The sequence below is a fragment of the Mytilus californianus genome, unplaced genomic scaffold (genome assembly GCF_021869535.1).
Source record: "Mytilus californianus isolate M0D057914Y unplaced genomic scaffold, xbMytCali1.0.p SCAF_11, whole genome shotgun sequence".
NCBI lineage: Eukaryota > Metazoa > Mollusca > Bivalvia > Mytilida > Mytilidae > Mytilus > Mytilus californianus.
In genome coordinates, this window is record NW_026262593.1 from 13,297,597 (window position 1) to 13,320,117 (window position 22,521).

The 22,521-nt window shown below is 31.6% G+C and overlaps 1 protein-coding gene across 4 annotated transcripts in view; it reads right to left on the reverse strand.

Moving 5' to 3' along the window:
- Positions 1–18,773: 18,773 nt before the first annotated feature.
- Positions 18,774–22,521, reverse strand: part of LOC127719590 (nucleolar complex protein 2 homolog) — a 227,607-nt gene continuing 223,859 nt past the window's right edge. For 2 of the 4 annotated variants that reach the window (XM_052225814.1, XM_052225812.1), the window contains exons 16-19: positions 22,052–22,165; positions 21,623–21,759; positions 20,160–20,222; positions 18,774–19,033 (exon numbers count right to left, since the gene is read on the reverse strand). In XM_052225814.1, the coding sequence (XP_052081774.1) occupies positions 18,787–19,033; positions 20,160–20,222; positions 21,623–21,759; positions 22,052–22,165 (561 nt within the window). In that variant the 3' untranslated portion in view covers positions 18,774–18,786. The remainder of the gene's footprint in view (positions 19,034–20,159; positions 20,223–21,622; positions 21,760–22,051; positions 22,166–22,521) is intronic. The other 2 variants (XM_052225813.1, XM_052225811.1) reach the window with 2 other exon arrangements.

Consider the following 22,521-nt stretch of genomic DNA (forward strand, 5'->3'; position numbering starts at 1 on the left):
TGATGATATCAAATCACTAAAAGACAACAATGTATTAAACGAGACGGAGTCGAGTAAACATAAAGAATGCATCCATGAAAATATAAACGCACAACCTAAAACCGATGATCAAAAATTAATGGAAAAGCAACACGATACTGTTACACGCTCACATTCTTCAGAGAGTAATAAAGTTTCATACGAAAAGATCAAAACTCCTATAAAAACATTGACAAGTACAAATGTCGACAGTAAGGAAGAATGTAGATCTAAGAATAAGGCTTATGATTCGGCGAATAAAGGACAAAATTCAGATAAGCCTTCAAAGTATCGAATACAAATCCTTAGAAAGACAACAAACCAAAACGTGCAAACACCAAGACCCAAAAGCGCTAGAGGAAGAGGTAAAAACACATGTTATTCCGCGGATAACATCACGATTAAGGGTACATGTAGTAAGAAAGACGATGAGCATGAAAGTTCTAGTGAATTAGAGTTCAAAGCTCCAAAATCTAAGGCTACCAGTGACGACGATGCAAGTCTAAATAATTATCTGTATTTAGAAAAGTCTGAAAATGAAATTACAAATTCCTCAGATAGAAAACTGTCATACTTTGACCTAAACATCGACGACAACACACCTGAAGTAAGAAGACCTTCTGAACGGATGGGTCAAGTTCGAGAGTTGTCCGTAGAAAGAAGCTATACAAATGAATATATCCCTTTTGATGAATCTCAAACTTCGGATAAACATTTACACCATTGTCATGGAAACTTAAGCAAAACATCAAGTTCATCTCATGAGAAAAATGAGGACTTGAAAAAAAAATCACGCGAGAAAATTAATGATGAATTATGGGAAGACGTTAAGAAATGTCGTTACCTGAGGGGTTACGACCCACCTGAAATGATAATGCCAGCTAACGTCAATGTGTTTGTCTTCGGTAAAGATGAAAATGATATCATAGAAGAGATCAGGATAGAAAATCTAGCAAAGGATCAGAAGAGCGATGAGAAGTGTCAGTTAAAGAAGGAGAACAACGACGAAAAACAATCTTAACTTTAGTTACTGCTTGTTATTTGTCAATAAAATCGTCCTCTATAAGAATAGTACAAAGTTGTTTCAATAAATAATTAAAATATTCTTATAACTCATAAAAAATATCCATTTTCTTTTTCTCGTATAAACACATTTCAGCTAGAGATACGAAGTTAATCATTCAAACTTGCACTTGTCATAAGTGTCCAGATAACGATTGCATAAATGTATACCTTATGGACACATATAAAGTTATTATTTCTCCAAACATTTGAATACATTATTTGGTGCGTCAAAAGCTTGAACCCCCGAAATACCAAGGATGCCAAACAGTACTTGAACACGCTAGGCGCCTTATGATTAAAAGGGATCTTAGGTATTATTCTGACTTGCTATGTTGTCTCTGTTGTCGAAACGTCTAGGTAGATGATCATCATGTATCAGATTGATTGATAATTTTAGTTTTTTTTTATCCTAATGTACGAGACTTTGGTAATTTTTACGATAATAGTAACAAGATGCACTTCCCTTGCTGGTATGTTCAAATTGCATATTGTGTTCATAATTTTGCTTTCTGTTCTTGTTGCCCATGTTGCCCATTCTGTTGGTAGTGGAATCAACAAATCCAAAGATAATTAGCATTAGATGGTACGTCATAAGCGAGAAAAAAAGGAAACACAGATATGCCATAATGATCAAACAAATTTTGTCCGTACAACAATCGAACCTTCAGTTCAATCGGGTTTTAAAATGTTAAATATGTTCCCCCTCGCTACGCTCGTCCAAACATAAAATATTTATGATGCATACAAAACAAAACAAAGACCGATTTGGGAGGGGATACAAACCAACAAACAGACAGAATGTACGGAGAAAACAAAAGTCCATACATTAAGTTCTTCATCTCATTGCAGTGTGTACGATCTACCAAACAGACTACAATGAATTAGAAATTATTCTAGGAATGCTATAACATTCTATCTGAAATAGAGATTTGGAACAATTAAGTTAGGCTGAGAAATTTTGATGAAATAGTTATCATAAATTCAGCTTTCGTCCATTTACTCTGGAGGAAGAAAGTGTCGTATCGACCGTAATTATGCATAAAAGAAATATGTGATCATTAAGACAAGAACAGCTAGTAGATATATTAAAGTCAGCACAGAGTCTTCAGCTACAGACAAATGTTGACAATATTTTTAATTTTAAAGCGCACAATGTCGAATAAAATGATGAATAACTTGTCGATATTCAATTGCTTAAATAAGAAAACTATTAAGATAACAATGATGGTAGTTTGAATCGTTTTGGAATAGTTGTAAACGTGGTAGCAACATGTAAATCGAGTTAGTACACAGTTCGTCTTTTTCGTAAACTCAATATATGTACATCTGGCAAAAAATCTCAGCAAAGATCGATTCCTTGCTTTTAAATTTTTACGCAAGGCGCGCGTTTTGTCTACAAAAAAACTCATTGGTGACGCTCAGATCAAACAAAAAAGTATAAAGAAAAATCCTTTCCGAAGTTAAAAAGAAATTTATCTTTATAATTCGGACGGTTGAGCTGATTCCTTGTCTGACAGTCGATACTTTTTGTCACTTCGACTATGATTTTTTTGTGATATCTAACTCTTCTTACATTGTAAGTTTGTAGTTTTATTTAGATATGAGTATCTTTAAAAAATTAAAACAATACGTTATAAATTCCATGCGTCGCAAGCGCTTTTTAGGATTTACCTTCATCAGGAACTCTCAAAGCAGAATATTTGAAAGCCAAGGATGTATAAGAACCGAAACAGATGAAGAGGTATATAACCAAAAAGGACACAAAAGATTGCCAAAATCCATCTAAGGTCAACTTTGCTTGAGCGAGTTGAAACCTTAGTTTCAAACAATTTCAAAATTTATTGACAGACAATTTTAGAAAAGTTTGTTATAAATTATATTAGTACCGATGTACATCCAAACTTTTGTCGATCAGTGGTTCTGTTATTGATGAATTTTCATCTTTTCATTTTTCATCGTTATACTTATCCTTGGTTTAAGCCGCATCATCACTAAAATAGTCATATAAGAATTCCAAATGCCAATTGTGACACCAAACGAAACACACATGATGGGTTCAAAACATCATATTAGAGCCACAGCAGGCACATTCGAGGCACGCTCGCTACGCTCGTCCAGAAATAAATTATTTATGATTCATACAAAAACAAAACAAAGACGGATATTTCAGGGAATACAAACTAAACAATTTTAATTGGAAGACATGTTTTTAATAAAACATGCATGAAGAAACAAAAGTCCATACAGTAAGTTCTTCATTTCCCTGTTTATACGATCTACAAATCAGAATACAAAGAATATGAAATTTATAAACAACCATGTATTATCAATGTGATTGTACATATTGGTTGAGTTGCTTGAGATATAATATCGAGCTACAAAAGTAAATTTGATGTCAATTTTAATACTTTACCAATTCCACAAGTGGAGCAGCATTTGCTTCCCCTTCCGAACACATTAAATCACCCCTAATTTTCGTGGGATTCGTGTTGCTCAGTCTTTTGTTTGCCTTTTAGTCACTTTTTGGTTTTTGCCATTGCATTGTCAGTTTGTTTTCTCTGTCAGTTCGTTCTTAACTTATGAATTTGAATTTCTTTTTGATATCTTTCGCCTTTTTTTCTCATCCGAAGTGCTCAAACCATATATAAGAATTGTAAGAGTATCAAATATTAGAGTACATTTAAATCCAAACCCACATAAGATTGATTGCAATGTATAAGGATGTCGACACTTAAAAATAGAAACTATGATAACAGATAGTATTTCAAAAAACTTTTAAACCTGGTTGTATCATCAGCCGAATCATCACTGTCTGATTCAAACAATACAGAGAACTACAGTTGCTGTAATGATAATATGAGGCAGGTGTTTCCTGTGAAAGATGACGAAATATGGGTTCATTCAATGAGTGTTTTTGGTAATCTGATATAGAAATTTATGGGAAATAAAATCGTTTAAAACAAGGCAGTTTCTGTGAACAGTAATGTGCAAAATCGAATCTTGTAAGACGGAAGTTAAGATTTTGGATTTACTGGTATATACATTAATATTAACTTACTTTTATTGAGGATTTATATTGTCTTCATATATAAAAAAAAAAAAAAATTTGTGCAATAAGATAAAGAAAATATGTAGTACTTTATGAGAAAACTTAAAAGGCGCAATACAAGTCTATGGGATTCATTAAAAAAAACACACGTTTTGTACCTATAATGAGCACATTCCAATATATAATGATATATTTGAAACTGAATCTTTTGTGTGTCAGATAGTACAGTAAAATAAAAGTTTTTTTCCCTCTTGAAACCGTTTATTTTGTTTTTGAAAACATTGAATTTTGTTGATTTTTCATCAAAATTGACCGTGAAAGATCGGACAACGCAATATCTTGATCGTGAACGACAAGGCGTGACCAGAAGGACGCAGGACGTTTGCGCTTTTTTACCTGTAACTCTAAAGGACATTTGCGCTTTAAACTTTGATAACCCTGAGCAAAATTGACAAAACATTTACGCTTTTTGCCTATAAAAGTTTAACTGTAATCTTTAATTTTTACCAAAGTAATGGAAAGATGTTCACATATTCTTTGAAAGTTCTTCAGAACAAACGAAAAAATCAGAAAAAAAATATTCGGGTAAACCAGACATATTATAAAAAATATAGTATAAGAAAATATAAGAATATTTTTATTATTCCAATCAAGGGCCCTTGGTGGGCAACATAACATGTACACATAAAACAATACATCATGATTTGTAACAGAAAAACATTTTTATATATTAAAATGAAACATTGAAAAGTTCAGACAGATGTTATTATCTTCATTCTATAAAAAATCACATACATTTAATTCCAGGCAGGATCAGAACTATAAAATCATTACAATTATAATTGTTATTACATACATTAAATAACATTTCGTCTAACATCTAGACATGTAATAATATAGCTCCCTAAATATTTAAGTATAGACAAATTTTCATTAGTAAATAACCAAACAAATTTTGCCTCATTTGAAAGATATATAAAATTGGGACAGATACAGTTTATCTCCTTGAAAAATATCTCCCTATCATTATTGTATGCTGGACAACTAGTAATAAAATGTTGTTCATCTTCAACCAGATTTAGAGTACATTTCTTACAAAGCCTTTGGTCTCTTTCTATATATAAAGTTTTATACCTGTCTCTTTCTATTTTGAGATCATGTGCACTGATTCTGATTTTACATATGGCACTTCTCAATTGAAAATTGTTTAAAGATAGATACATTTCTTTCGAAAAACAAGTTTTAAGTTTGAAATAAGTATCTAATTTACTACTCTTTGTATCTCTTCTTTTTGTGTTCCAAAATTTTACAAAACTATTACAAAGTTTTTGCTTAACTGACTTGATAAAAAAGTTGAGCTTTACCTCCAAATTATGAATATTCAGCTTTTTAAAAATGCAATGTATGGATGAATACCAGCATTCAATATTATTATTAAACATGTTTTTGTTACACATATAGGTATCATACAGTAAACCATCTTTCATATTTTTTATTCTAAACCAATATTTCAGCATTGATAATACAACTGAAAAATATAAAGGGAATCTACCAAGCTCTCCTAGCACATCTAGGTTCGAAGACTTTTTGTTTACACCTAATATATACTTCATATATCTTAAATTGGATTTATCTAAAAAATCATTCATATAAATGTGCTGTAACAAATATTCACTTTCTTTCTGGCATGCTGCAGAGCTAGTTTTAAACATACCTGTAATTTCACTGCCATACATTAAAATGGGTTTTATTGTATGGTCATATATATGTAATAGAGTAGAAATGCTTGGATTGGAAGATGATAAAGATCTTTGCAATTTGAATACAGCTTTTAGTGATTTTTTGTATAATTCTTCCTTTCCTTGCTTAAAAAGTCCACTCGATATAAATTTTAAACCTAAATACTTATAATTATTAACACATTCTATTGTATCTTTTTCGAAATAAAAATAATCTTTTAAAAGTTTACCAGGTTTGTTAAATATAATAACTTTGGTTTTAGATAGATTGACCTCTAAACACCATTTAGTACAAAAATTGGATAAACCATCAAGTCGTTTTTGAAGACCTGCCTTGGAACTAGAAAAAATAACAATATCATCTGCATACATGAGGCAGTCAATCCTGCGACCGTTTATATCAACAGAGTCTGGGCTTTCCTTAAATACATCCGGTAAATCATTTATAAAAATCTTGAAAAGGTTTGGACTTAAAACATCCCCTTGCTTTACTCCAATTTGAGAATAAAAATTAGGAGTAAGCACATCATCTATTTTAACACATAATTCACTTTTATTGTACATATCTCTCAGGATTGCATAAAAGTTACCACCTATATTATGTTTTAATAGCTTATATTTTAAACCAGAATGAATGACTTTGTCAAACGCTTTTTTGAAATCAACAAAGCAAGCATAAAGTTTCCCACCTTTCATACTGGTGTACTTATCCATTATAGTTTTTAATACAAACATGTGATCCGATGTCCTACTTTTACTTGAAAAAACAATCTGACATGGATTTATGATATTATTTGTTTCTAAATATTTATCAAGCCTTTTGTTTAGTATTGAATTAAATAGTTTTCCTATACACATATTAATTGCAATACCCCTGTAGTTTTCAGGTTTAGATGGATCCTCAGCTTTAAAAATTGGACAAATATATGCTGATGACCATTTTTTGGGATATATTCCTGAAGAAAATACAAGATTAAAAAGTTTTTTAAATAATGGAGCCAAAATACTAGCACCACTCTTCAGTATTTCATTTGGGAGGCCATCTAAACCCACTGCCTTTCCACATTTTAACTTACAAATAGTGTCTAACACCTCCTTGGAGGTTATCCTAAAATCTAGTTCATTGAACGAGTGGCTTAATTCCATGTTTTTGAGTATCTTGTCAATTTGATTAATTCTAGATTTATATTTATCTGGTATTTTATTAAGTGATTTAAAGTAGGTATACCAAACATTTGTATTTACTGTTTTTTCTGGACCCTCCTTTTTATCATCTTTTAGTGACTTGATTAAATTCCAGTATTCTTTTGGATTATCTTCCCTTAACCCATCAAGACTGTCCAATATTTTTTGTTTAAATTCTCTCTTTTTTCGTTTACGAGATTTATTATATTCTCTATAGCATTTGAAGTACGACCCCCTTACAATTGGATCAAAGGGAAATTTAGATAGGAGCTTCCCTTTAGAAATGAGTATCTCCCGTTTTGTTTTTAAGTCAGTATCAAAGAAGTTTTTATTTTTATGCTTTTTTTGCTTAACAGACTTTTTAAAGACTGTTGCTTTATTAGCAGCATTAACTATTATTTCATGACATGTATTCACAGCATTCTCAATGCCCTCAGATGTATTTTCAAAACTTTTGTCGAGAAAATTTTTAATACTGTATTTTGCATCTGCCTGTGTTAGTGCATCACATAATTTTTGACCCGCCTTGGTTGACCAAATGTATTTACCTGGGAATGTTGTTTCATTCTGATTCAGATCTTGTCTCTCAACAGAATAACTTGCTAATATTCCAAATGAAAGTTTACAATGACAGTCTGACAGAGTAGAAATAAAATCAGAAACTTGAAAGTATAATGTGGTGTTTAACAAGTCTTCTGACATGACAACATAGTCAACTACACTTGAACCTGTTGGTTTGATACAAGTGAATTTACCAGAGGAATCACCCCATAATCTACCGTTCACAATACGTAGTTTGGAAGAGATACATAAATCCAGAAGCTGTTTACCTCTACTATCAACTTTACAATCATTGCTACATCTAATTTGTTGTATAATATCACAATTATAATTATCGTACATTGGTATATGATCATCACTTGAATCATCTTGTATAAAATCAGGTTCTGACCCTGTCCTGGCATTTAAATCCCCACATAATATAATATGGCCTTGATTATTGAATTTTGTGGCTATATCTTTTTCAATACTTTCTAAAATGTCATCTTCTGATTGACTGGCATATTATGAGGTGCTAGGTATAATATAAGCCAAGCAAAGAAATAAATCCTTTTTTAAGTTGAAATAAAATTTGTCAAATTTTAACCATTGATAATCTTTGCTTGTATTTTGTAAAATTTTAATGCCATTTCGAATATCATTTTTTATCAATATACCTAGACCACCATAAAATCTTGCATTGGTGGATTGTGGTCTACATACTGGATAGTACCTGTATCCGTCAATATTAACAGAAGTGTTATGACCAAGATGTGTTTCAGTTAACAAAATCACTTCATATTTTACTATTTCTTGTATAAATAAAGGGTCTGAAGTTTTATTAAAATTTTTTGATATTAGTCCGCCAACATTCCAGACACAGAATGATAAATTTGAAAATATGTTAGAGTTTGTGTCTTTTTTCTTGATCATGTTTTCCTATATTTATATATTCACGTAACTATACTTATGAAGTTTACCCTTTTTGGAATAATAAATTATTAGTATACGTTTCTGGGTAACGATAGAGAAAACGAAACTTTTTATGGTTGGAACATTTGAATGTTGGCCGAAATTCTTCAATTAGCATTCTTATTAGTGGATTAAAATTAAAAACTATATTCCTTTTGTGGTTATTCTGTTGCATGAATAGTCCGAGGAACTGTAACATCACAGTTCATCTAATAAAGCTTGTTTTAATTTGTGAAGACCGAAATTTTATTTTAAACAACCTGCTGTACCTTTTAGAAAGAGTCATGGTTGTTATAAGGAATTTACTCCCATCCACCCTCTTGGAGTGTTGTCGTTTATATCTGACACAGCATGATGAGAGAAGGTTGATGCTTTTAGCTGTATATATATATATATATATATAAATGTTTTGTGTTTTTCTTATGTATTAAATGATTTTTCATGTTATGTTGATAAAGCGCAAATGTCCTATTGAAAAATCGCAAATGTTCTATTAAAAAAAGCGCAAATGTCCTATTGAAAAAGCGCAAAAGTCATAAACATGTAAGCGCAAATATCCATTAAGAAAGCGCAAATGTCTTATCAAAAAGCACAAACGTCCCGCGCCGGACCAGACTTAAGGGCCTACGATACAGTTTTGATCAAACAGTGAATTTTTACGAAAGTTTGCATGCAAGCTATTTTTTCACCTAGTCAATTTAGATATGTAATAAAAGATATACCTTCATGTGCTTGTTTTAGAGATAATTAAGTTGAAATTATAGACATTTACAGGAAATTTCGGTTTCTTGGACATTATTGGAAGACCATTGATATGCCAATTGAAAACGACAATGCGACCTTGACCACAATTCAAACTTTGCATGCGTACGATGGATCAGAAAAGTATAATTTCAAATAAATATGTTTGTTCTATTTCTAATTTAGATTATGCTAGTCATTACCAGAATTTGAAGATTGCTGTCTTGATTTTCTTTCACAAATTAATTTTTGAATAAGACATACGTGATTTAATTGTTTGCCTGATGCAAATAAAGCTGTGGAACCAGATGTTGTAAGCGACAGAATGCAACATGCTGATAGAAATGAAAGGTTTGCTTTTAAACACATCTCTAAATGTTCAAATATTTCCCGATAAATGAAAATATGCACCAGTGTTATTACCAAATTTAAAAGTGGTGTGAATTCAGTATATTCTTACTACAGGTATAACTAATTCTTGTTCCCATTGCATTCGATATCAAATTCTTCAATTTCAAGCATGTGTAGCTCTTTTGTCTTCAATACAAATAAAGTGAATTTACATGTCTGTGCACATGTAGGGACTCGGGTAGCAGATTAAAATTTTGTTTATCACTTTAGGATTTTTCAGTATACGGATATGGATAGTAAACTGCACATTGCTAGAAAACAAAGAAATGTTGATGCCAATGTTAAAAACGTTAATAAAGTAATGCAAATAGACAGGAAATACGAAAAAACGATTTGAAAAATATTGATAAACAAAATGTTAATCTGCTAACCGAGTCACTGTGCACTACATGACTACCTTAACTATTCTTGTGCTGACAAAAATCAACATACCTTCTGAACCATTACTCTCTTATGTGCTATAATTGAATATAAGAGCGAAATGGTTCCTGGAACTATGGAAGTACCAAAATCAAGAACTTCTGGTCTTGCGGTCATAAAAATTAAGAGTACGAGTATTGTACTCTGACTCAGAATACAACCAATCAAAATACTGGATTTGGTGTTTCGAGTACTGAGTAAAGTTTTATGAACATAGGCACAGATCTACTAAACAGGAAAATATGCCGTCCTTTTTAAATTTCATGCACTAATGGATGTCACAGACGGACTGACAAGATGCATCATCACAACAGTGTCAACAATTTTATTTTCATGAATTCATTAGAGCTAAACGATTACTTCTTTTATAGTAGTGTATTCGTTAGTAACAAAAAAAGAAGAGTTTGCATGGTGATTGAGATGTCCTGCAATTTTTCTCATCAACTCTCAATCTGGTACTTGTACTTTCTTAACCGATGAATGATGGATGTTTCATAATACTGAAGAAAAAAACGCAGCTTCAACCCCGACATATTTTCATTTGACTGTCCATATTCATGATCTTGTTGTAAGTTTTAGTGTTCCATAACTTAAAGTTTTTACTTATTTACAGAACGACAATAATTGCATTCCTGTAATCAGAGACATATAATACAATGTATTATATTTTTCTGCAGTAATTATATTCGAACTTGGGATGATTTAGAACTTGGCATATTATATAGAAACATATTTATTGTCGAACAGGATGTGGATATTTTTATTGTTGTGTTGTTGTTTCATTGACATATACAATCATATCTTCATTTTTCATACTCAAATGATATTTTTCTATTTTCTACTGTTTAAAATATTCACTGTTTCAGGTAGTCATCCTGTTATATCCAAAATGAACAAACACCAGATCAAAATATGTTTACCCGCTCATTGTGTATCACTCAATTTCTTTTTTTGTGGGAAGAGGGTATTTGGTATCAGTAAATACAGCAAGGATTCGCTTACTATACAAATCCTTGAATACAGTAACTCTACAACAACAAAAATACATCTACTTTTTGTGTTTTGATTCCTTCTAGAATTTATCACAAATGTTTACGAAAGTGTTAAATTGTTTATTGAGCATGTTAAATTCTGTCGCTTACAATATCTGGTTCCACAGCTTTATTTGCATTTTGTTATTCAAATTTAAGAATTATTTTTGTTGATCTGTATTATATTTGGATCAGATATGGTTATTCCATTTAAAGACTGGATAAAGCAAAAATACTGTTGACCACACAGATCTGTCTCGCTTTTTTGTAATTTTGTTAGAATAATGCAAATGTTGAAATTAAAATGGCAATATTGTAACATGTAAAAGAGAGGCGAAGGATACCAAAGGGACATTCAAACTCATAAGTCGAAAATAAACTGACAAACAAACAACAGTACACAAAACAGCATAGAAAACCAAAGACTAAGCAAACACAAACCCCACCAAAAACTAGGGGTGATCGCAGGTGGTCTGAAAGGGTAAGCAGATCCTGCTCCACTTGTAGCACCCGTCGTGTTGCTCATGAAAGTACAATCCCGGTAATAAGTCTAATTTGGTAAAATATGCAAAACATTAAAATTCAATGAACCATGACCGAAGTAGCAGGACCAAAAATCCTCCATGGAATGAAAAATGCCATTGCTTATTAAGCTGCATGCCAAAAAACATAGACTTTTCGTAAGTGGTTCCCTTTAAACCAACTCTTACACAAGAAACTCATCACAAAAAGTACGATAAAAGGGAAATTTTCTTTCCCTATTTTTTAATTTTTTTTTGGACGGTGATGTTCCTTTGTAAAGTAACATTTCGGATTTCAATGAGTGTAACCTATGTATAAAATAAAAATTGAGAGACATAAAAGAGCATTTTTTAAATATTATGCTGGTGAAGTTATATGACAGTGTTGATGTGAAAGTGTACGATGAATATTATACTTACAGCTCATATATCCCAGTGAACTTGAAATTAAGGATACTACTGATACTAGAAGGACTGCTTCATACCTTGATCTTTTCCTCAATATTGACACAGATGGACGACTTCACACGAAAATCTATGATAAGCGGGACGATTTCAACTTCCCAATTATCAATTTCCCATTTCTCAGCAGTAACATACCCTCTGCCCCTTCGTATGGTGTTTACATATCTCAATTGATACGTTATTCTCATGCTTGTTCACACTATACGGACTTCATATACAGGAGTGTGCTCCTTACGCAGAAACTGCTCCAACAAAGTTATGAGGAGGACAGATTAAAAATGACACTCCGTAAATTTTACGGACACCATCACGAATTGGTTGATCCATACGATGTGTCTTTGTCCAAACTAACTAAGGACATTTTTACCACGTGTTAGATTGTGGTTTGTCATTACGTCGTCTGATCTTTTCATTACCGAACGTGACTTATTCCCGATTGTGACTGTTTTGCTGAGTGTGAAACCGCATTGCTATAAGACGTGTCACGGTACTTTTCTATCCCAAATTCATGTATTTAATTTTGATGTTATATTTGTTATTCTCGTCGGATTTTGTCAAATGTCTTAACGTCTTTTCTGTTATATTCGTGTGTTATGGTAAAGATAATTAATCACCCCCTTCATTTATTAGATTTTAGTTTGGTTCAACGAAATTTATACGATATATTTGGTTTACAGTTTGATTCAGAAGAAACACCGACATAGCTAGATAATACAATTAATTATCTAATTACTACCACAATTTGATATTAATAAGTATTGTAATTTTCATTGTTATTAATAAATGTTATTAATAAATGTAATGTCAGTATTATAAATCTAATCTTGAATCAATCCTAATCCTATCTTATTTTTGGGAAATATTTTTACAAATTCAAATGTGACGCCACTTTGTGTGTTTTTCTAGAATTTCAAATGTGACGTCACTTTGTGCGTTGAGGCTTTGGCTAACTCGGCTGTGTATTTTTATGTGTTGGATTAAGTTGTTTTATGTATCCTTTTTTATTCTGTAGTTAGTCCCCACTTCGGTTTTATCATGTATATCTATTACATAGTCATTTTATAAAATTTACTGTTTGCAAAATTAAAAATTATTCCAAATAATAAGGATGTTCTTGTCCCAGGCAGAAAACCTGGCCGTGTTAGGCGCAACTTTTTGGAAGTTTTGGTCCTCAGAGCTCTTCAGCTTTGTACTTGTTTTGGCTTTCAAACTTTTTTCGTCTGAGTGTCACTGGTTGGTCTTGTGTGGACGAGACGCACGTCAGGCGTATTGAATTTTATGCCTAGTATCTTTTGTTAGCTATTATTCGTGTGTTTCTTTGTCCTATATGTTCTCCCATTTATTTGTATTGTGGTCCTATCATGTGATGTTGTCGTTTTGGTGTTGTGTTTGACGTTGCCATAAAAGCGGGAGGTTTGGCATGCCACAAAACCAGGTTCAACCCACCATTTTTTTTCTTAAAATGTCCTGTACCAAGTCAGGAAAATGGCCATTGTTATATTATAGTTCGTTTCTGTGTGTGTTACATTTTAATGTTGTGTTTTTGTTGTGTCGTTGTTCGCCTCTTATATTTGATGCGTTTCCCTCAGTTTTAGTTTGTAACCCGGATTTGTTTTTATCTATATCGATTTATGAGTTTCGAACAGCTGTATACTACTGTTGCCTTTATTTATCATCGGACGATTTGCAACTCAAAGTTATTATTGACTGCTCGTCCATGGAATTCCTAGATGAATCCACTATCTCTGTAATTGAATGCATATCTAGAGGTTATTGCTAAAGACTGCATCATAGAAGAGCCTCGCTACTACAAATAACCTAGTTACTATCATTATACAATGACATTAATCTTGAATCAGTTATTTAGTGAACAATTCCATTTTGAGAACTTTGGTGAACTTTACGAGCAGAAGTGTGGGTAGCTAGTAGAGGAGTCATGTACATACGCGTTTTAGGTATATATATTTTTTCTTTTTGGTCAGTGATTGTATATAATATATAGTTAACGTTAGAATCCTGGAATAATAATAATGTAGTTAAGGTGTGATTGATCCCCCTGTAGTTAGAGAATCCCAAATTACACCGTTTGGTGGTGCGCCTGACAAAGGCTGAACTTACAGATTAGGTAACAAGTAACTGGTATAACTGGTAAGTTATCAAGTCAGGGAATTTGCCATCACAAATTACTTAAAACATTTACTAAATTCTTCCATAGATACAAAAATTTGGTTTGCAAGTTTAGCTGTACCTGTAGAAAACCTATATCAAACGGAATAGCACATTCTAACTTTTACGGTGATGTTGCTTCAGAGCCCCGAAATATAGATACAATCCGGGTAAACTTATCAATTCTTTAAAAGAAAGTATGCTAAATACACTTGCTGGAAATGTGAAGATATGATTGAAGCTTTAAATTCTCTCCTGGACAACATATATGTACGTTTCGGCGATAAAATGTATCGACAGGTAGTAGGTATTCCTATGAGCACTAACTGCGCCCCTTTAAAAGCAGATTTATTCCTGTATTGCTATGAATCTCAGTTTATGACGAAACTCAGTTAAGACACGTCATTGTTACATTTGGTTGATACATTCAACAATACCTACCGTTATCTTGATGATATTTTTTCGTTAAATAATCCAGAGTTCTCTAAATATACTACCTAAATTTACCCAAAGAAACTTACTTTAAATTAATCTAGCATAAACAGTAGTAGTTTTCCTTTTCTATTTTATATCTACCTGTGTGACGTCTACATAAGAAAATGCCTGTACCAAGTCAGGAATATGACACTTGTTATCTATTAGTTTGATGTGTTTGAGCTTTTGATTTTGCCATTTGATTAGGGACTTTCCGTTTTACAGTTAAGTCTGCCTCATATCTTGACTTACATCTAGAAATTGACAATGAGGGTCGGTTGAAAACAAAACTTTACGACAAAAGAGATGATTTCAGCTTCCCAATTGTGACCTTTCCATTTTTAGTTCCAAATGGTGAAGTTGAAGTCATCACTTCGTAAATTTTACGGACGCTATCACGAGTTGGTTGACTGTTATGGAATATCCGTTTCACAGATGATATCCATATCCAACTAAGTCAGACATCACGTGACTTTTGTGACGTATACTAGCCGCCATTTTGTATTATATTGCCCCATATAAAATGCATAGGTGCTTCAATAAAGTTTAGTTTTCTCATTAACCTGACCCGTTTTCTAACTTTTGCAAATCAATCCTTGATATTCAAACATATTTCTATCAAACAATGTTGGTCCAAACAGTTTAATTTTTGATTAAATTCTGTCACTGGAGAATCGTAAAAACATGTACTTTTTCTCGTTATTTCTCCGTTGACTCAATGCTAAATGTACCGATACCCATGTCTACTTGTATAAAAAATAAAGAAATTCCGTTAATAAAAATAAAACTTTGCAAATCGATTAAGTATATTCAAACATATATCTGGCGAAAAATACTATTTAAAACAGTTTAATTTCTGGGCAATTTCTGTCAAAAATAGATTCAAAAAAGTGAATATTTCGGGATTTTTCAAAATGGCGGATGATGTGTATGGAAATGTTACATCAGATCGAGGATTTGTATAGTAACACTTTCCTTGATTAAATTAAATTTTTCATGTAGAATCTCTGATGTTTCTGTTATTTTCTTTGGTGATATTTCGATATGATTGATTTCAAAATTTCTTGATAAAAAAAAAAAATTATTTTAAGTGTGACACGGGAACATTTTATTTTGACAAATATCCAGGATATACTGTTACCAGAAAACAGTTATAAATAAAATTTATAATAAAATTTTTTCTCTTCTTTTTTTAAAAGGTTTTTTCCTGTTTTTTGTATAATTTATCTTTCTTTAGAAATATATTTATACATTCCTTTTAGAACAAAAAATATTTACGTCCCAAGAGAGAAAAAAATCCCAACAATTATTATAGATAAATATTCCATACCTTCAAAACCCCATCACTTGACGAACAGGTGAACTCTGACTTTGGATGTAATGTTACATAACAATATATTGTCAGGTAGACGTGCAAACCAAAAGCAACCAGGTGACATTAAACAACCTGTGTATACATGTATTACCAGAGTGTAAATTTTGTGATATACAAAAGTTTTCATAACTGTACAAATAAATATCTTCTCTTCCCCGTGTCAAACCAGAAGAAGTATGTATCATAATAAACTTTAAGAAAATATGAATATTATAAAAAAAATCTTTAAAAAAATAATTTTTGCTTTAAAAGATAATCAAACTAATATTTATGTTTCTATAATTATTTTAAAGAAATATTTTGATTCAAATTTTAATTCAAATGGATTTTGTATTATTTCGTAAAAAATTAAACGAGATTTCATTGAATATGATTTTATTATTTATTTTTTTAATTCAATATTTTTAGCATAATCCAGGCATTCAATAAATCGATATAAAGTTAAACTTGTGTAAAAAAATTTGTTATTGTATACATTTCAACAGAGACATATAATACAATTGCTCTGATTTCAACAACATGTATACCCGACAATATTTATCGCCAGAGTTATCGGTCCTGAATAGGACTGATATAGTTGGGTATGGGATATGTTTCTTATGTCGTAACCACAATCCCGTTCCCTTTTCACGAATGTGACCTACCGAATTAGACTATTTACCGACTTTGTAATAACATGAGCAACACGACGGGTGCCACATGTGGAGCAGGATCTGCTTACCCTTCCGGAGCATCTGCGATCACCCCCAGTTTTTGGTGGGGTTCGTGTTGCTGTTGTACCTCTATTTGTGACATTTTTACCTATTGTGTTTGTTTTGTTCACACATCGTTGTCAATATAATGGAATTTGATGCGACTGTCATACAAGTGAGAGGTTTAGCTAGCTTTAAAACCAGGTTTAATCCACCATTTTCTACATAAGAAAATGCCTGTACCAAGTCAGGAATATGACAGTTGTTATCCATTCGTTTGATGTGTTTGAGCTTTTGATTTTGCCATTTGATTAGGGACTTTCCTTTTTGAATTTTCCTCGGAGTTCAGTATTTTTGTGATTTTACTTTTTTTTCATAAGTGTTTCTCGTTTCTTGTTTTTTTATATAGACTAGACCGTTGGTTTTCCTGTTTGAATGGTTTTACACTAGTCATTTTTGGGGCCCTTTATAGCTTGCTGTTCGGTGTTAGCCAAGGCTCCGTGTTGAAGGCTGTACTTTGACCTAAAATGGTTTACTTTTACAAATTGTGACTTGGATGGAGAGTTGTTTCATTGGCACTTATACTACATCTTCTTATTCTGACAGTGTAATTATTTCTTTGAATGTTGTTTTATTGGTATTAATATCGATTTTGTTATCAGTTAATTAAAACCATACCAAATATTGTTTTATACAAATATTCAAATCCACTGTACTACAATCTGTCGATATCTATGTTTTGGCATTGCACAAGGAAATGTTTTTTCTCTGACTGTTAATGACATCTATTGGTTGTTGCCACAGTTGGATGTGAACTGATTGATAATTTAGTCTTAGATACAGGATTTTTTATAAGTTGTTATTGGCTGCAAACTAGCTGTCAGTAACTACGAGTACTCTCAGATCTGTATATTGTGTCTTTTTTGTTTTTTAAGGATGTATTAATACCCTTGCCACGTCCGGTCTTTGTTTTTGTAAGATGTTTTTCTGCTTTGTATTGATCTGAAGAGTTAAGCCCTTTTCAACTGATTTTGATAAGTGTTCTCATGTTGTACTGTTACACCACTGTATAAGGTTAGGAGGAGTCTAGGTGCCTTTAAACGTGTTTAACACCACCACATTTGAATGTGCCTGTCCAAAGTTAGGAGCCTGTAGTCCAGTGGTTGTCGTTGGTTCATGTCTGTCATATTTGTTTTCCTTAAATTGTTTTGTTATAAATTAGGCTGTTTTCTCAAATGAATTGTTTCATATTTTTTATGTACAGGGCCTTTTATAGCCGACTATACGGTACAGGTTTTCTCATTGTTGAAGGCTGTACGGTTCCCTTTAATTGCTTACATCTACTTCATTTAAACTTTCATTGATATTTGTTATATAGTTCATACCACATCTCCTTATTTTTATACTGAATACAAACTTTAACTTTTAAAATATTCAAAAGTTATTAAGTCAATTTATCATGATGATGAGTGAGTCCATATAATCTACATGGAAATGAGACTTGCAAATACTGATACAACTGCATACCTAATATCATTGATGTAACATTAGTGGTTTATCTTAAACTGATCTTATCAAAAACTGTTAAATGTGAACTACGCAAACCAAATAGACAGACCATGACTGAGGGGGAGGAGCCAAATAATCACCATGGAAATAAGATGTGCCAATGTAAATACATACAAATATGATTGAATTACCACTAATTGTTTCCCTTAAACTGACCTAATCACAAGCTAATAAGAAAAAGTTTCAAAGTCAATATATCATGACTAAGAATAATAATAATCTTCATGGAAATCAGATTTGTCATTGATTCAAAGAAGCATCTAATTCTCTGATAGGTGTAATCCATCAGGGTTTCCTCTTTATTTGTTTTGAACTTATAACATTATACATGACACATTAATCTGTTTAAAATTTTAATCAGAATCTGACATAGTGAACTCTTTAACAATGTCCTCTTTATCATCGAAATCATCCGACATATCTTCACTCCCTTCATCCTTATCTTCACTGTTTTCATCAATATCATCGTCATCATCTTCATCATCATCTTGATCTTCATCATCTTCATCATCATCCTGATCGTCCTCATTGTCACTTTCATCCTCGTCATCTTCACTAGCAGACTTTGCAAGTTGATCAAGGTCATCACTATCAAAATCACTAAATCAAACAAATTGCATAAATCATTAAAAAAATAATAACTACAAGAAGTGTTCATTTTTTATTACATTTCCCAAACTTCCATATTATCCTTATAATGCTCAAATGGAACGCTAAACAAAGTACAATGGCAGAATTCCAAAACTAATAAAAAATCATCACTGAGGAGCACAGATTCTTGTTTTTCATAAAATGAAGCTTTGCCAATGTAACAGATACGAAATAACTATTTTCAAGCATAAATCTTTTTATAAACGCAGATGATCAGAAAACTCATTAAAAAAAAGTGAAAAAAAATTTAAAGTCAGTGAGGCAGTACAGTTAGTATTGGACTAAAAATTTAAGAGCAAAGATGTTAATGCAACAGCATACTAAATCTATCTGGTTTTTCAAATATAATTCTTCATTGACATTGTACAGAGAAATTAATTTCATTTTTGACTCAATATCTGGCTTTAAATATTTGTATCACATTTATTTTGGTATAAGGCATTGTTTAGATATTGATTTGTTATTACATAAAAGGTTATCATTTATTAAATTGTGAAAACTGTCCTTGCGTGTTAGATATGCCTTGGTCCTAGTACAAACAGATATTATTGGTAGTTTTTATTAATGCGATTAATTAGGTGAGTATTGCAATAATAATAACTTGCATTTTGATACAATTAGTTTATTTCGCATTTTAGTTTATCTCGCATTTTGTTCGTTCTTCAAAAATCGTAATAAATGAAATATAATAACAAATTTAATTTTTTTAAATAAATAAATAAGCTTTATGTTATAGTCAACATGGTACAAATCAAGTAGACACAAATAAAAGTTCTATTGAGCTTTTGACTGACAATATTTAGAGTTTAAATTCAGTGAAGTGCATTTGTGAGTTGTAAATTGTATTTGCTATCCATCCATAAATTATATTTTTAACTAAATTTGGCCTCCAAACATAATGGAATTTTTGCTTTACATTTGAACATTGACCAGAAATTATAACTGTTTTTCTGTAAAGGTTTACTCTCAGTATTGGTGAAAATTGATTATTTTAGCAGCCTTAACATATCTTCTTCTTTCTTATGTTACATGTGTGCCATGATTTGTGAACTTGCTTATGATAAATAAGTCTTACCTGTAATTCTCATCAGAATTGTCTCCCTTTACTTTTCCAGGTCTTTCAGCTTTTGGAAGGAACCTTCAAGAATACATACCAATTGTTCTTATATTTTTCTTTTGATCAAATAAATGCATGAATATTTCAGTTATCATTTTATATGATTCCCTTTTTCTATATTGAGGATTCTATCAATTTTATTTGTTAGAAATTAATGGAACAAACAAATCAAAATTCCAACTTTTATTTTTTTAAGGGTAAGTTTTAAAAGCAGTCTATTTTCCCATTTATCTTTGGTGACTAAGTATTTGGCAATATAATATAACATGAGTATGTTGTCTCTAAAATAATTTTAATGAAGTATTGTTTAAAAAATCTCCCAATTAAGTCATTTGACAAACATACTTAGTGTAAAAAATTCTATGGTGTCAGTGTTTAACTGTATGACAGTCAACTCTTTACAAATATCCATGTACATTTTGTGTGAGTTGCTAGAGATATAATTTCAAGCTGTAGATGCAAATTTGATGTTCATTTTAATAATCTTATTTGTCATCAGAAGTGCTCAAACCATGTAAAAAGTAAAATCACAAAAATACTGAACTCCGAGGAAAATTCAATCGGAAAGTCCCTAATCACATGGCAAAATCAAATGACAAAACACATCAAACGAATGGACAACAACTGTCATATTCCTGACTTGGTACAGGCATTTTCAAATGTAGAAAATGGTGGATTGAACCTGGTTTTATAGCGCTAAACCTCTCACTTGTACGACAGTCTTATCAAATTCCGTTATATTTACAACGATGCGTGAACAAAACAGACATTATAAATAAAATAGTCAAAATATGGGTACAGCAGTCATCACTGTGTTACAATATCAAAACAAACAATTATTTACAAAAAAGAACAAAAGCATCTATCAAATTAAAAACCACATTCATTGCTTCGCGTGTCTGACGTCAGAAAATGTAAACGTCACATAAGAAGAAATTTTGTCATTCAATGTTTATTCAAAACAATTTTATAATTTCACATGTGGAATGTTGGTATACAGGGTTAAAAAATCAAAAGTTATGTAAGAATTAATTTCAGAAATAGACCGAGATTTAAAATTGTCCAGAAGTTCTTTAGAATATTTAAGAATCCACATATCGTTAATACCACTACGGGAGTAAAATAAATTCGTCGTTTGTCGTTCAAAGTATTTTCAAATTTATAATAGAACAATAACATAATGACATATAATAGAACAATAACATAATGACGGGATCTTTTAAAGTACAGAGTCACGTTATAAGAACCACAGAAACACAAAAAGTCACATATACAAAACACACCAGCAAAAAAACAAAGAATCAAATGTAAGAGTACCATTAAATCCAAACCCACGAAAAATAGATTGCAATGTATCACGATGCCGACACTTAAAAATAGAAACGATGATAACAGACAGTATTTCAAAAAAACTTTTTAACCTGGTTGTATCATCGTCTGAATCATCACTGTCTGATTCAAACAAGGCAGAGAACTCTTCTTTTTCTGCAGCTGTGGCCTTCTGAACTCCTTTGGGTCTTTCTATGATTGGTATATTCGCTTCAGCCTTAGAGAGTCCCTAAAATATAATAAGTGTATTGATTATTTGGAATCACTACACAATTGCTGTATTGATAATATGAGGCACGTGTAACCTGGGAAAGAGGACAAATATTGTTTTAGTTCATGATACTGCTTGGTTTTCAAGAAATTCCGGTCTATTCAGAATAGTCTCTTATGTATATATTAAGAATTGCAAATGGGGACCTGTTTATTGCCAAATAAAAGGAAATTATCTAGGGGAAAAACCAATGTCCTCTTTTGATTAAACTGCTTTTAAATTTCGTAACAAAATCTTATCATTAGCAGACCTGTTCTTTAGCAGCAATCTGGTACTGCAATTCTCTGTCTCGTAGCTTCCTCCATGTGCTGAAGTATTTACTCAATGGGGTACCAATATTCTTACACTGTTGTTCCCATGCTGTCTGTAAAAGATAAAGAAATTATAATTGTTTTATTTATTTCAAAATTAGTTGCAGATAGCAAGTATTTTGTAAAATGTAAACTTTAAAAGGATTATGGCCATGAAGGCTTTAAATTGGCCCTAAAAATCAAACTTTTATAGCTATGCAGTATCAGTTTTGCTAATTGTTGAATGCCTTACTATGAACTACAGTTGTCAACTTCTATGTAATTTGGTCGCTGGTGGAGTGTTGTCTCACTGGCAATCATACCACAACTCTTCCTATTTCTATATTTGTAATACTATATGTAAAATCCATTATTTACAATCTTAAATATATATAAACTATACACTTTTGTTGTCTGTTGTTCGTTTTAA